Source organism: Colletes gigas, unplaced genomic scaffold (genome assembly GCF_013123115.1).
Source record: "Colletes gigas isolate AHSC1104 unplaced genomic scaffold, ASM1312311v1 Colletes_gigas_Sc00023, whole genome shotgun sequence".
Classification (NCBI taxonomy): Eukaryota; Metazoa; Arthropoda; class Insecta; order Hymenoptera; family Colletidae; genus Colletes; species Colletes gigas.
In genome coordinates this window covers 2,043,386-2,060,491 of record NW_025106652.1, presented here as the reverse complement: position 1 = coordinate 2,060,491, position 17,106 = coordinate 2,043,386, and the positions used below count along the sequence as shown (strand labels likewise).

The window sequence follows — 17,106 nt, the reverse complement described above, 5'->3', positions numbered from 1 at the left end:
AAGACGCTGTATAATAAAAGGTAGCAAGCTTCATGGGCGGTTTCTTTAATTCGCTGAACCGGTTCGTTCTGGCGAGAGGGAATGTTACAATTTGGGATTGCACGATACACACCGCGGCGAAAGACGATAGAAAAGAAACGTGAAATGTGTTCTGCCGGGGCCAGAAACGCTCCACTTCGATAATCGAGCGCAGCACTTTGCAGTTTTCGTCCGTGCTGGCTGCAATAACATCCGATTTCTGATATGTACGGGAACCGGACCTGCCCGGAACGAGTGGCGGCCGCGTCGTTGTTCAGTAAATTCTTTCCTTCCCTTGGATCCTGGCAATCGTATTTTCCGACTGTCGATTTCCGCTTGGACTTCCCGGTGAAAGGACCAAGCATTCGAGGAGAACTTCGAGGGGGTTGACCAATCTAGCGAAAGGGAACAACGTCGAAAGCTGGATCGATTAACCCCTTGAGCGAAATAAATTAACTTGCGCGAGGAGTGTTTGTTGAACATTGCACTTTTGTGGAAGCAAAATTCATTAACCAGTCCGAATAGGCTGGAGCAGTGTTGAACTTAATAGAATTTAATGTAGTTGGAATGGTTTCAGGGGCTTTGAATTCAATTAAATGTAATTTATTTGAATATCAGGAGATTTTAATTTCATTAAGACTTGAATGAAATGGCTGAAAAAGTTTTTATGATTTTATTTTGTAATATACTATGATGAATGAATATCTACTTTTGAACATATTAAAATGCAACCAATATAAAAGCGGCCAAAAACAAATATAAAGTTATACAGAACATTGCAAATTATATTTCGATTATGTTTTTAAGTATTTTTGAAATCTGTCTAAAGAAAACGTTATGGAAAGAAATAATACCCGATATCAAGGAGACGGTGTACGATATAAACAGAGCGTCTTACGGTGGATTTAACCTGCAGAAATATTCAACTTAAGGGGTCAATTTGTTAAGCCAGCAAAATTCATCGGAGGATCCGAAGAATTCAGAATTCTCGTATCATCAAACGATACAAAATCGCTTGAAGGCTTCGACAAGAGGTCAAAGGACACGGAAACATTCTTTGCAGAAAGAAAAATACTGTGCATTACGTGTTTCCCTCCAAAGTAATATTTCTCTGCGTTTTTTTTCTATTACTCCGTATTTAAGTTAACACTCTTTTAAATCCACCAAACACACAAGGTAATTTTGTTGACTCTTCATCAAGGACTTCAAAAGCTCTTAAGAATAGCTAGGAAGGGACTTCATCCAAGTATCGCATATTAGCTTAGATGAACCTTCGTACACAAGTGGACGACCTAAAAATATTAAACACACATTTTCTTAACGGTAGAACTTCGTGCTTGGGGGTGGAAAGTACCCTTCAAAGTTGGGGGTTGGAATCCTACTCAGTCGAATAATTCGACAGCTACAGCAAAGTTGCTTGACTTGTTATGAAAAATGAACAGATAATCAGAACGTAATTTTATAAAATCATAGATGGCGTTAATGTATTAAAAACAAACTATTTTTTTATAATCTACAAACTTTGAAAACAGTCGCTTTCTTTATTTTTGTTTTATCACAAAATCGCGAAGGAACGTTTAAAAATCTCATCCATAAAATATCGAAAAAATCGATCAACGAACTTTGGAATATGGGGCAGGAAGGCGTCGAAACGTCGAGGAAGATCCTGCGTTGGACCCCGCCGCGAATTTCCTCGCGATCCTTGCACACACAATTTCTCAGCGCGATCGAGCAAAACGCCCGAGGCGGACATTCCACCGCGCGCATAAACCAGGAAAGCCACGCGATCAAAACTTTACGTTCCGCTTGCGTTCTGCTAAACAGCCTCCGTCGGTCGTTGGGACACCGAGGCGTCGTCGCCAACGTCTCGGAATGCCTGGTCGCGCGTCGATATTATACGCCAGCGCATTTCGATCGCGCGAGAAGGAAAGCGGACGTTGACGACGCCGCGGATGGAAATAGAAGTCTACAACGAAACCGTGGGTCCCGAAGGGTTGGGGATGAACGAGGGAGGGGGTGTAGGTGCAGCCCGAGACGGTATATACCGATGCACGCGAAAATGTCAAGCGCAATTTCTGAAATTCCATCGTGTCGCTTCCCCCTGCCACTCAAATGCCGCGCTGCACCCTTCAGTACTCCTTTCGCCTTGCACCCCTTGTCCGTCAATCTGTAAGAGAATTTCTCCCTCCTTCTACTCCTTCATTCAACCCTTATCGTTCGCCCACTCTCTCTTTCTTCCCCCTTTCTGGGATCTGGTCCTCGTGAAAGCTCCCTGGGAGTAGACGTTGCTCCTGGTGCCATGTCAAGTCTCGAAAATTTCACTGATTTCGGCAGGCTGACGGGGGCTAAAGGTAACATGCAAAGATAGGGATTTTTGGTAGGGAAGGGTTCAATGATTTTCTTAAATTTATTAAGAAAAATCGACAAGGGGTAAATATAGAAATTTTGCGGCGAAAAGAAACAATTTCAAATCATTCTGGAAAAATTATTTTCGATTGCACGGGTCAATTACAATCATTTTTGGTCAATAGACATACTCTCGAAATCCTAAACATTTTCGAGAAAAAAATTCTTTACTCGTATACTTCGACTGTGTCGTAACATTGCTATCTTACCATACCTAAGTATTACAGTTTAAACACATTACATGATAATATTAAAATTGAATACCAATTCAATTCAAGTAATATCTTTATTCCAAATTTTGTCAATTCAAAATGTTTTTGACAACAGTCGCGCAAGTTACGAAAGAAATTCTGAACAATAGCAACGTTCCTTCCAGGACGTATCTCTCGAGGTTCCATCTATACATTTAGTTCTTCGAACGTCGTATCGATTCTGGTCGGTCCGTGATTTCGTAACCCGTGGAACGCCATCGCGTTTGAGGTCACGGTGATCTCGGAACGTTCCCCGTGCAGAAAATAAAATTTATACGCAACGTATCCTGGCCCGGAGCTTCTTTTTATTCTGCTCCATCTTGTTCTCTGACGTGACCCCGTTCCCGATTGTCCCTGTCGTAGCTTTTCGCCGCGGTGCACGTGCTGCGCGTCTGGCGGCTTGCGTTCCGTGACGTGCATATTCGCGACGGTGCACCAGAAGGATGACGCCCACGCGCGTCGCGTCGTAGCGGTGGAGGGAGGACGTCGACGTCGACGTCGAAAGACACACGTTGCATTTACGCGAATAGGCGTCGATTGTGGTCGAAAAATGGAACTAGGAATCTGAGAATGTCGGTAGAATGACGTCAAGTAATTGTTGCAATTCTAGGATACGAGCTATATAGTTATCGAGACTTCGGAAAGAGTGTTTACCTATAGACAGGTAATTCTTTCGAAAAATGATTCTACAGGAAAACATACAACACAAATCAAGAGTGATCAAATTGCGTTTGAAGCTTTGTTTTTGATCGCGAGTCATTAATTACTGGAATGGTGCAGAAAATCTAAGATTTTATTCAATATTTCCCTTATCTGAGAAAATAGAGAAAAGGTTTCTTTAACTTTGTTATGTAGAATTTCATTTTGTGTATGATTTGTTTGAAGTATTTTTTCAAATTTTCACGAATAATGAATATATATTAAAAAATAACAAATAACAAGAGCGAATGGATTGATTTTGTTATATCAATAATATACAATCGTGTAGATACATATACATCGCAGGGGTAATTGTTCTATTGTATGAACAGTTGTATTGTTCGTATAAATGGATCTTTGCTAATTCCTCATCCATCTTGATCTAGCATACGAAAAAAATAGAAATTGATTCCGGTTATATAATCTCCAAAATAATTTTTACCATCGAATACCCTAATAAAAGTGGGGGTAAATAATTATGTGGCGTCCGAACAGAATGAAATTCGACTACACGCGTGGCTGCCAGCGTGAGCAAACCGCGGTTCCCGCGTGCAGAGAATCGACGAGGGTTTTCGGGGCTCGAGGCTCTGCGGTGTCGTACAGGAAATTCCAGGCTAATCCGACGCGACCACCAGCGAAACAAAACTCATCGTCGGTGTAAACAGGAACACGCAGACGGCCGACAACACACGAGTGCACGACGTCGGGTCAGCGGCACGCGAATATGCAATTATTTTTAATTGCACGGGGGAACGATCGCATCCGGGGTTTCCGCGGCCGCATTAAAATGCGTCTGGGTGTAAAATTGAAACCTGCAAATCCGACGAGGTTTCGCGCCGTACCGGGGTCCCGTCGATTCGATAATGTGATTTTCAACAAATAATTTCGCGTCGCGGTTTCGCGTCTGGAACACAAGGCTTCCGTACGCCTGATTCGTCTCGCGGAGGGTCAGGCGACGATTAACGCGTTTCGTGCTCGAAATGATCGGGCGACGGGGACAAAGCTCGGTTATTCATACGGGGGGGGGGCAGGCGTCGAAACGATTTTAAGTGGCCACGCGAATTATCCCGAATCGGCTCGATCGACTGTGTACGTTATTGCGATCGTTCTGCCGCGTTTCGACTGCGCCGCGAGTTTCGAGCGTTCCGGTTTAGCGGTTAGCTTTTTCGCGACACCCTCGCCCCACGAACCCGTGGGCCAATTATAAATTCTGTCAACGAAACTGCGGGGGATTTTGGGTCACTGACAGGTTCAACCGTGGGAATCTTCTATCGATGAAATGTGCAGCGCTGGAGTAACTGTCTTGGAACAAATGCTCGTATCGAATAACTGAATAAATAAAATTATGTATGGGAGAACGCAATGAGAAAGAAATGCATATTTACTGGTGTTTCTTATCGATGAGACAGCATAGCATATTCAATGTGATTTCCATGGGTAAGAATATATTTTTCAGCTTTTTAAGTTACGTTTCCGGTGGATTCTGCCAATAATAAATTTATAATGTGCCATTCAACCTTGTTCCTTTGCAAAACTTCCATATATTTGATATTCCGTAAGAAAAAGATTGATTATTAACTGATGGGTAGTAGGAAAATGCACTCTTACGAGGAAAATAAAATACATTGCTAGTGATGGCTATTTATGGCCATTCTACGTGAAAAAGTGGATCGAAAATGTAGAATAACATTTTGTTATACGACGCTTGCGTTTCGAGAAAATCGGTATTGAAAATTCGTACGACGGAGTGAACGTGTCTGACCTTGCGTCGATATTTCTACTTGTTTTAATATTTTTTAATATTAAAGCAGGGTGGTAGTATTTGTTTTTCGTTCAGTTTACAGTATTTTAACAAACACTCGAGTTAATATTGTATTATTTGGTTTTAGTTGAATTTACCGTCTTCTAAACACTTTACGCAAGTAGTAAGGACCGATATTGGTCAGACACGTTCGCTAAGTCGTAAAATCAATTTTCTTGGAAAACGAAGCGTCGTACGAGAAAATTTTATTCTACAATTTCGTTCCAGAATATCACGCAGAATTGTGATACTGCGTTTGTATGAGCTAGTTATCCGGATTACTGACATACTAATCGAAATGCTTTGAAAATTTGAATGGAAAGCAAGAAGGTGCTCTGTATCACTAGTTAAATAAAAATAAAAATTACAATAATATATTTATTTATTTACGGGCAACGTATGAAGTATTTCACAAGAAAGAGGTGAAAGTACACCTATCGAATACGATGTTATTTGACGACAATATGCAACCGTCTGTCTTCTAAATCTTGCGATAACAGATTCAGGCACATGGTTGATCGGAGCGCATATTCCATACTTCTGTTATCTATTATTGGCGCGTAATAAATGTTACTCGGTACAGACTTTTCCGTTTTAAGATTCCGTGCAGCATTTAATCGATATAAATTCACCGGCAACTGTTCGAAGGAATAAATGCAATGCCTCGCGTTTCGTATTCGAATAAATCGTTGCGCCTTGGTTTTATATTCGTTATCTATAATTCGACTAAAATATTGCCCCGTACCCGGCGCGGAGAAATCCCGGATCGGACCAGGAATCGAAGCGGAGCAGAACGATGCGCGGATCCGATAAGAGTTCTCGAAGATTCCTCGAATTTCTCCGCGCTGTGGAAGCCGCGGTCGGGAATGCGTTCTGCGGAGCAGACTAGAGACTCTCTCGATTACCGATCTTCAAAAATACGTAAGCCAGTCGGTCCGCCGGCGGTTTCCAAGGAATCGTATTCAACGACGGAAAAATCGACCGGTTAAGATTACGCCTGGGCTCCCGCGGAGCGGAGCCGTCCAATTGTATCGGATGCGCGCACGCTCGGGGCTCCGAGCGTTCCTTTCGAGTGGCTATTCGCCACGCGGTGAACTTCCGAGATGGGAATCGCGTTGTCATCGGGTTTATCGCAATTATCGTGGCGCTTGTGCAAATACGCGCGAGCGTACGCGCCCGTGGGAATGTAATTAGCTTGGGACGGCTGTGGCGAACAATAACGCGGAGGGGGAAAGTGTGGGTGCACGCGAATTCGAGATTTTTCTGGATACCGCTCGATAACGACCCCGCTTGGATGGCAGACGCCCATAAACGTGCGTCAGCTCATTTTATTTTAATCATTGCGGGCAGAAAAATTTTTACGCCTCTTTGGAACGGTCCGGAGAAGGGAAGAAAAACTGTTGAAGTTAGGGATGTTTATTTGCGTTTAATTGCATCGTTACTGGGAATGATTAATGTTTTGTATCTATTTATTTGAGGTCTTTGTTATTCGAAACATAGATTTTTTAAAAAACAGAGTAGAAAACAAAGCTGAAAAATTTTGTAACCGTAGCTAAAAGAACTGAATAAACAAGATATAATAAATATCATAAACATTATCCTGGAACTTATAAACCAATAATAATGAAAAATTAAATGGGGCGACACTTAGCAATCCTTCATCTTTAGAACAGAAAATAAAATGAAGGACGATTGACAGTTTATAGATCGTAAATTTCGTAATCTCATTCTTCGAAATATTTATAAAATTCCATAGATTTTAGTCGTTCTTGGATGGATTAAATCAAAATATAATTGTAGAATAAAAAGTCCTCTATTATTAGAACATAGATTGAATTGGTACTATGGACGGTCGATAAACAATTTGAAAATCGTGGATCTCATAGTCTCGTTTCCCGAAATATTTATAAAATTCTAAAAACCTCGAAAGCAATAATATACAAACACCTGACGAATTATAAGACAGAAAAAGATGGTTAGATATGTATGATTTCCAAATGGAGATGATGGCGGTCAATTGGTTAACAACTGTTTGAAAAGGTCAACCGAGATCTTTTAAAATGGTAAGATTAACAAATTAATAACGATAGCTACAAATTTACCTTTCCTCGTGTTAAATACGTGCAAAAACGATAGCAAGAACCGCGCAGTAATTCATAAACGAGGATAGACGAGACGCATATACTCGAGTTCCCATTCTGGCTGCCTTCGCCGTCGGAAGTGAATTAAAGTTACGATCTCCGCGTCTCGTAAATCAGATTGTGGACCCGCCAAAAGTGACGCATCGCGCGTGACACGTTCGTCGAAATTACTCGAGGCAACAATCAACGGAGAGTAACGCAAAGCGACCAAGCAATCGCTCGAAGCCATCCATTTTTAGCGTCGAACGGAAGAACCGAGATCCAGAGTCGGTCGAAATTTCATTCGACTGATAGAGACGACAAATCGAATCGCCCCCTATACAGGGTGTTCGGCCACCTCTAGCAAAAATTTTAATGAGCGATAGTAGAGGCCAAAATAAGACGAAAATCAAGAATACTAATTTGTTGATGGAAGCTTCGTTAAAAAGTTATTAACAATTAAATTCAAAAATTTCAAATCGTTCTGGAAAAATTATTTTCGGTTGCGGGGGTCAACTACAATCATTTTTGGTGAGTACACATACCTCCGAAATCCTATCTACTTTCGAGAAAAAAAATCGAGTAGGTGCTGAAATTTTTCGGCGAAAAAAAATTTTTTAAATCGTTTTAAAAAAATTATTTTCGGTTGCGGGGATCAATTAAAATCATTTTTTATCATTACACATACCTCCGAAATCGTACGCACTTTCGAGAAAAAAATTCCTTACTGAAAATCCAATTAGGTGCCTAAATTTTTCAACGGAGAAAAAAAATTGCAAATCGTTGTGGAAAAATTATTTTCGGTTGCGGGGGTCAATTACAATCAGTTTTTGTCATTAGACATACCCACGAAATCCTGCCCACTTTCGAGAAAAAAAATAGAGAAGGTGTGAAATTATTCGAGAAAATTAAAAAATTGCAAATCGTTGTGGAAAAATTATTTTCGGTTGTAGGGTTTAATTACAGTCATTTTTGGTGAATAGACATACCCCCGAAATCTTGCGCATTTTCGAGAAAAAAATTCAGTAATAGCGGCACTTTAAACGTTAATAACTTTTTAACGAAGCTTCCACCAACAAATTAGTATTCTTGATTTTCGTCTTATTTTGGCCTCTACTATCGCTCATTAAAATTTTTGCTAGAGGTGGCCGAACATCCTGCATAGAGTTTTGTTCGATCGAACGGTTATTGAAATATTCTTATAACCGAAAACTTCGTAGTATTTTTAACTCTTAACTGATATATTTATGTACCCTAGTTTTTTAAATTCCAACTTTATAAAATTGTTAAATATATGAGTTTACCTAGAAACATATTGAACAGTAAATCTGTATCAAAAATTAATGATTAATATTTTGGTATCGTGAAAGGCCCCAAATTACATGAAAAATTGATAATTAACATTTTCGTACTGAAAGGGACCTAAATTGACTGTCGGAATTTAATAAAATTATTAAATAATTATAAACACGTGTTAAATCAAAAATTAATGATTTATATAAAATATTAATAATTTAGTACCGCAGGGAAGCGTTGATAAAATTGGAGATAAAATTATTATTCGTTTCAACGGGGAATATGTTAAATAGAAAAAGAAATGGCGCCCGGGCGGTAATCGAGGAGTCGTGCGCCGAACCGGCGCTGCATAGAAAATTAATAATTAAAACCTTTGTCACGAAGAAGGACATGAATTAGGGATCGAAACGTTTATTGAATAGAAAAACAGAGGGGCCGGGGAACGGATCGATGAAAGGAGAATCGTGCACGGCCGATTCTATTCACGCGATGTACGCGCGGGGATACAAGGTTAGAAGAGATAAGCATCATCGGATTAATTATGCGTAATGCGTCGGACGTGTGCACCGCGTGCATGCGCGCGCGCTAGCGTTTCGACGTGCAACGAAGGACCGCGCTTGCTCTCCGTTGCCGGCTAACGCATTCAATTATCATTGTTACTCCGGGAGTTTACAGATGTTTCCGCGATAATCACGGTGCCGCGCGATTGCACGTTTATCCTGCCGGTCCGTATTAACCGCCATTGAATGGCAACGGTAACGAGAGAGTAGCCGGTGCACGCCACTCCGGATGATGCAACGCTGCGACGGAAACAAAGCAGGGAAGAGTGTACCCGACGGATCGGCCACGCGACTTAATTAGGCTCGTTGGAAAAATTCATGCGGTCCTGGCTGCGATACGACCGTTGGCACCGATCCAGATATCTCGTTGCTCGCTTCGAACGATCTTCGGATCCTCCGATGCGAATTACCGTTGCTCGAGAGAATCATCATCTCCTCGAGAGCGGACATTTTTAACCAAGGACGACGTTAGGCAAAGGATATTTAGAAATGAGTTTACTCGATTTTATTTCACTTCATTTTTTACTTTATTTAAACATGCAATATATATTTTACACGAGTGTCTTTGATTGAATCTTTGTATAAAGACACTAAATTTGTTTAAACAAATGCTATAATGTAGTATAATACGAATCTATTGTTTCAACAATGTGCTCTACCTACATACTTTAATAAAAGTTTTATGAAATGTAATACAGTGATGATTCTTAAGTTGAACGTTACTCTGGAATTGGCACGTTCATCTTTCGTACAGTGTGGAAAATATTTGACACCGGCAGATTTAGATGTTCTTTTTCACACTTTGCTGACTACAAGTATGAAATGTTCAATTTACGAATCACGTGTTTATTTTGAGAATCATTACTGTATTGTCTGCTGACCACATGGTAGGTTGTTTTGATGCGGATGTACATTGAATATAGAACAAGCCTCTACTGGTAATCTGAAAAATTGGTTAAAATTAAAATACGTACTGGATTATGAAAATAAGGTAGTCTATTAATTGCTACGAGAATCTCATCCTCTTTCTTAATGTCGTATTTGAGATTTTGAGTAAGTTATACGTTAACTCTCTATTATTCAAACTATAGCAATGATTCTTAAAATGAGCCCAACACATAATTTATAAGTTGAACATTTCTTTCTCTCACAACTGAAAGATAATTAAAAGACGATACCTGTATAAATATGTGTCGGTGTTAAAATTCGTCTCATGTTCATTTTAAGAATCATTATGTATATTTATTTTCTAAATAAAATTATATGATAGAATCATTGATAAACGCTAATGATGGGATGTATATTAAGAAGCGCATTTTAGTTGGCGCATTTGTCGGCTTCAAAGGCTATTTATTTCATGTTTCAACTTATACACGAGTCATCTTCGAGCCAATCGTGAATCACGAAATTTAAAACGCGGGATTAAGATTATAATTAGCGACGAGGGCAGTGAAATAATAAAACACTGTAAACATTTTACGCGTAAACACTATAAAGAATCTATTCGGTGGAACGGTAATAGAGTGAAGACTAAACAATAGGAGCCTAACGAGCGAAGTGAAAACAAAGCAAGCCTTACGACAAAGCTTCAATTCATCACCCCCATAGTGAATGACCATGCACAACAAAGCTGTAAAAGACAATACGAACTATGGGTTCCCTGTAATGCTACACGCCGATGATTAAGTATTGCAAGAATTCAAAGACGATGTCCAATATTTTCTGTGCAACGATTACAGTTATAAAATATCCAGCTACGAACCCTTCTCGTCGAGATTGGTTGTCAAAGAGAGTAATTTGCGAGGCTGTGTATGGTTTTGAAATTTTTCTTGAATTTAAAACTCCTCTAACAACCGATCATGCCACAGCAAATCTGCGGGAGACAATACGAGCTATGAATTCTCTATAATGCTATGCGTTGATTATCGAACGTAGAACAACGATTATTCGAACACAAAACAAAACGTATCTATAGAATTGCAAGCTCTACACCAACACTGTTTATAGTTTGAAACTTGTGTCTATCGCACGTAAACAATTTTACTAGCTAATAGGATACATAGTACCTGTGATTCATGTGTCCTAGTTTAGTTCTAGCAACTATTAGACATAAACACATAGTTAAAATTATACGTTTCGCATAAAGCATGAATAACGGATGGAAAAGTAAGTTGCTGGAATAGGAATAAAAGTCAAGTATTATTGAACGTTTATAATGGGGTGACAGAGTTTCTAGCTTAACTACGGAATGCAATGTTGGAAAATCTATGATTTTCAGAATTAAAGATAACGATGCGATACTTGTAGAATTTTTGTATGTGTCGTATTTCAAGACAATAATCTATTCAAACTGTAAAACTTGTATGCATTATAAATTGGGTGGTAGAGTAAGATTATTGCAAGTTGTTTGATTTTTGTAATTTTTGATGAAATTGGAAGTGAAATTTGAAAAGAAATAAATTTGGAAAGGGTAAATAAATTTCTGTGATGTTATAAAAATATGCATTACAGCAAATTTGTAATTATAAGACGAATACAGTTTTGGGAGCTCTGCGTTCAATTTTGTCTCTTTCTCGGAGACTGTGCAAGAGCATAATATTTTCTAGAAAGAAAAAATGGAAGCATAACTAACGGGCCGTCGAACGGAAATAAATAGTTGGGGGTTTCTGCTAGGTTTCCAGTTGCACGGTCCACGAGCAACGCGCAGGGGGGAAACACGGTATTGGCGTTGCCGCGCTCTATTTCCGTCCCTCTGTTTTTCGGAGCCCTTTTTCTCTTTGCTGGCGCCCCGTTTCGCTTTCTATATTCTTTCTCCATTCCTCTGCCGGCGGCACGAATGTTTTCATTCGACGGCGTCCCATTGTACGGCGCCCGCCAAATGCCGAAACGCTGATGCGAAAACTGTTTTCCTTTTTTGCCTTCGTTAACCCACATTCACAATACGCGTTTGCGTTCAGTTTGGTTCGCGTCTCGTTCGTCCGAACCACCCTCCCTCCCCTACCGCGAGCCCTTTTCCACTCGTTTACTTTGTCCGGTTCCCGTGAATTAAGCTGATTTATAGTGTTTACCGACAATAGATCGCAATTCTCTTTTTTCTACGTGCGGCGGATTTCGCGGCTGTGTCGCTGTGCTTCGGCGCGGGGGGAGAAAAATCGAGACGTTGATGGAACACGTGAAATTTGTCGTTCGCGGGGGCGGGTTACACGCGAAGAGGCGGAACGGGTCCGTTTCACCCTTGAAATAAAAAAAAAGATCCACGAGTCGTCATCGTCGCGAATTTCAACGGCGACGATGGGAGCAGGTGCGCCACTTGGATTAGGCGCGAAATCGCGCGGATAACATGTTTTCCTTCGGTAATGCCGCTCGACAAAGGGATTTCGTGAGGACGCGACTGACATTGAGTTTAAATCTCGGGGAAAAAAGCGCGCAGAATGTCGGACGCGCGTAAACACGCGGGAAAACGGAGGGCTGGGGGTGAATGGCGCGATGATCCGATGGGCGAGGGAATTTAGGAAGGGCTTTGTAAATTTATTCCGTTTTTACAGTGTTAAGAACGCCGGGGGATCGTAATAAGTAACAAATATTATGCGAGTCACTTTCCCTGACGATTACAAATATTTTTAACGCCTGGACTTTGCTAATACTTTGCGTGAATAATGTTTTCATTTTTCTAAACTTTGTCATGTTGCCTTAAATTTATTTTCGTTTCATTTAGAGTGCGAGAAAATCGCGTTGTTGTATATATTGGAATAATTTTTGTGAATGTAATGTGTATATACAGTTACTCTCGTATTCGTACACTGTAATAGTGATCCACTATGAATGAAAAATAACTTGTTCCATATGAGTCGTTTTTGCAACTGGTATAAATCCATTTTTTTCGTACATTAACATATTTAAGGGATTAAATTAGAAAGAAAACTTGTCAACGATCATGCCACATTGTTGGCTTGTTTATATTATACTTCTCTATTGGTTTTGTAATTGGCCATTAATATTAAAAAAAAGAATAAAATGGCTTCGTAAATAAAGTATCACAGTGTAATAACAACAATATTTGGTAAAAGTAAATGGAAATAATTCATAATGAACAAGTTTCTTTTCATTTATAGTGAATCACTATTCACTTTCACTATCACTTTAACAAAAGGCTATATGGTTCCTAGTAATTAAAGAAATAATAAACGTAGAATTCATAAAATATTTGTAACATTCAAAGCATCATACAAAAATAAAATTCCTGCAACTGGATAAAATGATAATATCTAATCACTATACGGACGAATTTTGATAGATGCTTTGCTTAAAATTCCTGGACTATTTACGCCTATAATTACGGGGTACGTTTATTATAAATACGAATCTAGGACCCTGCCAGGTTTTATTAAAATCGGCGAGGGTCAGGTCCTGGGCCTCTGTCGTGATATATCGAGGGATCGTTTCTCGTTCCGTGGCTGTAACGAATCGAGGAACGCGGTTACTGCGGAAAAGTATTCGGCCAGTAATCAGGAAACACGATCAAAAAATTCTTAGGTTAGTCGCGGCGTGTGTGCCGTTCGCAGTAGTAATTACTCTCACCCCTAACGATGCGGTTGTTTTGTTTCCAGGCGTAGTCGGAGCTCGGAACTTCACGATGGAGTGCCGCAAGGGTCGACGGAAAGGTCTACTCAGTGGCCTGGTGTTTGCGTGGCTCCTAACCAGCGGTTGGACCGTCGCGGCGCGAAATATAGGTAAGTGAGAAAGTATTTACGATAGCAGCGTGAGCTCGATTCCTGCGAGCAACCTGTCCGCGGGCCTCGGTTCTGTCCTTGTGCCAATTAAGCCTCCCAGGCGACACCGTGCAAGGACTACGCGCGAATATTTACGCGCTGCACGACGCCCGGCTTGTTCCGAGTCGACGAAAAATTATTCCTCCACGGTCGAACGCGAATTCTCAGTACGACCACGGAATGGTATTTTGGAACGGAGTCGAACGGTGCTCGTGTTCGGTGATTCCGTCTTGTGCGCTTTCTTTTCGCCGCTCGAAAGTAATTGCCAACACGCGGCGTACCCCCCTCAAAAAATATCGCGCGTTTTAGAGCCTTCGTTTGTCGCGGCGACGAGCAAAACCGAACACCTGGAATTTTAACGCGGACGATGATTTATTCGACGTCCTAGCGGTATCGATCTCTGGACATTTTTTGTTCAAGCGGGACCATATTGCTTATTTTTGGGCAGCCCGGGTCGTTGCGTGGCTCCAATTTGTTTCTTGATCGATTACAGTGAGATACTCGAAAATGGATGTTATCTGCGTTAGGCTTGCATTGCAGGAGAAAGTGAAAAATACAGAAAAATGTTCAATGTTCATTTATTCTACAGATTTAAAAATCAAAGTATATATGTAGCTTTTTTTAAAATAGTGAAGGCTAAAATTAATTATCTATCTGTTCTTTTGTATCGTGTTGTTTAATTGATTCGCATCGTTTTAGTGCGTTCAACATCTGGTCCCTTATAATATGCTTTCTTCCTTGTTTTTAAATTTCGTTTTTCACTTTTTCGAGGAACATGAACATTTTAATGATTAGGCTTGCAATCGCTGCAATGCGAACATTAGCGAGAGATTACAGTGTTAGGCAGCTGAGATATTCAACTGAGGGTTTAACAAAGTTAAATTCCAGTCTTTGTTTTGACACTACACATCGATTGACTGCTCAATCTCTTTTTCCTATCCGAATTCGAATAGTAGATTATCAGCACCAGTAGACTCACAGCTTTGAACGTTTATTTAGGGACACCACAGAGCCCTGCATTAATAAGAACCGAGTTTAATCCTATATGAGATCCTGTATTAGAACCCAATAAAAACATTCTCTGTGCACTGAGAAAACTTTATGGGATTTACTTGATATGTTTTCTCATGGAGACACCTAATAGCTCTGCAGGTATAGCCTATTACAAATACCAGTATAATTCCTGTTATAAAAGGAAAAGGAAAGTTTACGCAATTGGAGGATCAAATTAAGTTTCTCGAGCAGTCATTTGCATCGAGTTTGTCAATTGTTAGCCCAATGAAAATTTGTGCAGAGTTTCAACGTTCGACGTTTTCTCGCGAGTTTAAGTAAAGATCCTCGATTCTCGCCACTTATGGGTTCTATGGGGGTGGGTTTTCCGTAGAGGAGTGTTTGACCTTCGGAAGGGAGAAACGCGGATCGACGAGCTGCATAACCGACGAGGCGTAACCGCAGTTCGGCGGCCGTGCTTACGGGTTGACCGTTGAAACATTTATCGGAAGGCAAACATTCAGTGTGTTTAATAACGAGAATGGAAGTAGCCTAGCGTGTGTACACTGCCCCGTGGATTGTACTATCGCGGTGAAGATCGTCCCTTCGGCCACTCGAGAGCCCCTCATGGACGAGAACTGGTCCGAGCTTAGGAGGCCGATTGTGTACGCAGACCCAGCTCGAGAATTAACTCATTCTTCACGCTAATTGATTTAGGAGAAGCCGCGCGTGAAGTGATATTGTTGCGGGAAGAATCGACGGCGGACTGTTTGTCCACCGGTGCACGGTGTAATTAGTGGCCAAACAGACATCATGGGGGTCGTGACCGGTGGTCAAATATTTGGAAAAATGTACTCTATGGTTGTACACCGTCGGTGGAAAGTTGGAAATTTTGCTGCAGAGATGTAGGTTCGGTCAAGTCTTTATAGATAACGATTTTTTTATTCATGGTACTTACAAAACTTATGGTTTTAAAAAAATTTTTAAATTATGCTGCATAAAGCTATTATGTGTTCCATTGTCGTTACTACATTAATAACAACAGTGTAGTGGTGAATATTACACTTTACATTAAATGGACCCACAATCGCGCGGTCGATCGGGTATACGCAATCGTGTAAGTCTTTTATCGCCTCGATCAAACTTTGGTGCGACTGGTATGTATATGTTCCTGTTCTAACTGATAATTCTTTAACACGTTGACGCATTATCCATATATAGCTGACAGAACTATTAATCTTATAGCACCATCGATTAAACCACTTAATCTAATAGCTACGTAGGTTCCAACCACTTATTGTTTGGCCGAAGTGTTAATTAATTCATGGGAAAAATTTTCACGAACAAACTAAAAAAATTCTTCAAATAAAATGTTAAGGAAAATAAATCTGATAAATAAATAGTTACTACGACGTACTTTAGATGAAGCAGCTTTCAATTGTTTAGAATCTTCTGTTCTTTTAGTGGATACGTTCGAAAGAAAAATGAGATAATTACTTTATTCTTCAAATACAGTTTCTCTCGATAGTAAGTGTTTTGCTTTTACTGTTCTCTAGTTAGAAAAACAATAAGTTTGAACGACGATGCTTGACTAATTCGGTTGCAAGATGCGATGGGGACTCTGCGTCTATTACGGGGTGGCAAAGAAACATCAACTATCGAGGCACTAGTGCATATACTGTTATCGTTTATGAAAGTCCAGGGCGTATTCGTGCTCTGATGTTTCGCAGTGCGATTTGGAGCTATGGATTTTTCCTCCCGAGCATATACCTGGGGGCTAGCGACACAACGAGCGTTCCACGCGAAATCGTCTCGCAGAAAGGGTGGAGATTCGGTCGGTTGAGCAACCGAGCCGAAGTTTAGGAACGCGCGTTGCGCACACGTCGGTGCGGAACCGAGCATTAACGAGCGGCAGTCTCGAGAGCGATTTCGAGTTCTGAAGGGTCGAGAAAGGAGGCCAGGCCAAAGGGGAGAGAAGAGTTTCCCTATTCCTTCGCGATTATCACACACTTCGGTGGGCCTAATCCGCGCAGTCGTCCCTGTGTTTCCACCGTTCTGCTCTTCGCCCCCAACGTGACATCTTCGTTCCGTCGACTACGTGTCTCGCCCGCTTTGCTCCCAGCGTAACTGGAAACGTGTTTGTCCGTGTTCACAAACACACAGAGCCGCGGAGAAACCGCGGAAACTCGGGCGATA

The 17,106-nt window shown here is 40.8% G+C and overlaps 1 protein-coding gene across 5 annotated transcripts in view; it reads left to right on the top strand.

The window, feature by feature from the left end:
* Positions 1 to 17,106, top strand: part of LOC122401259 (latrophilin Cirl-like) — a 544,259-nt gene that overhangs the window by 102,086 nt on the left and 425,067 nt on the right. For all 5 annotated transcript variants that reach the window (XM_043403286.1, XM_043403287.1, XM_043403284.1 and 2 more), the window contains exon 3: positions 13,759 to 13,881. In XM_043403286.1, the coding sequence (XP_043259221.1) occupies positions 13,785 to 13,881 (97 nt within the window). In that variant the 5' untranslated portion in view covers positions 13,759 to 13,784. The remainder of the gene's footprint in view (positions 1 to 13,758; positions 13,882 to 17,106) is intronic.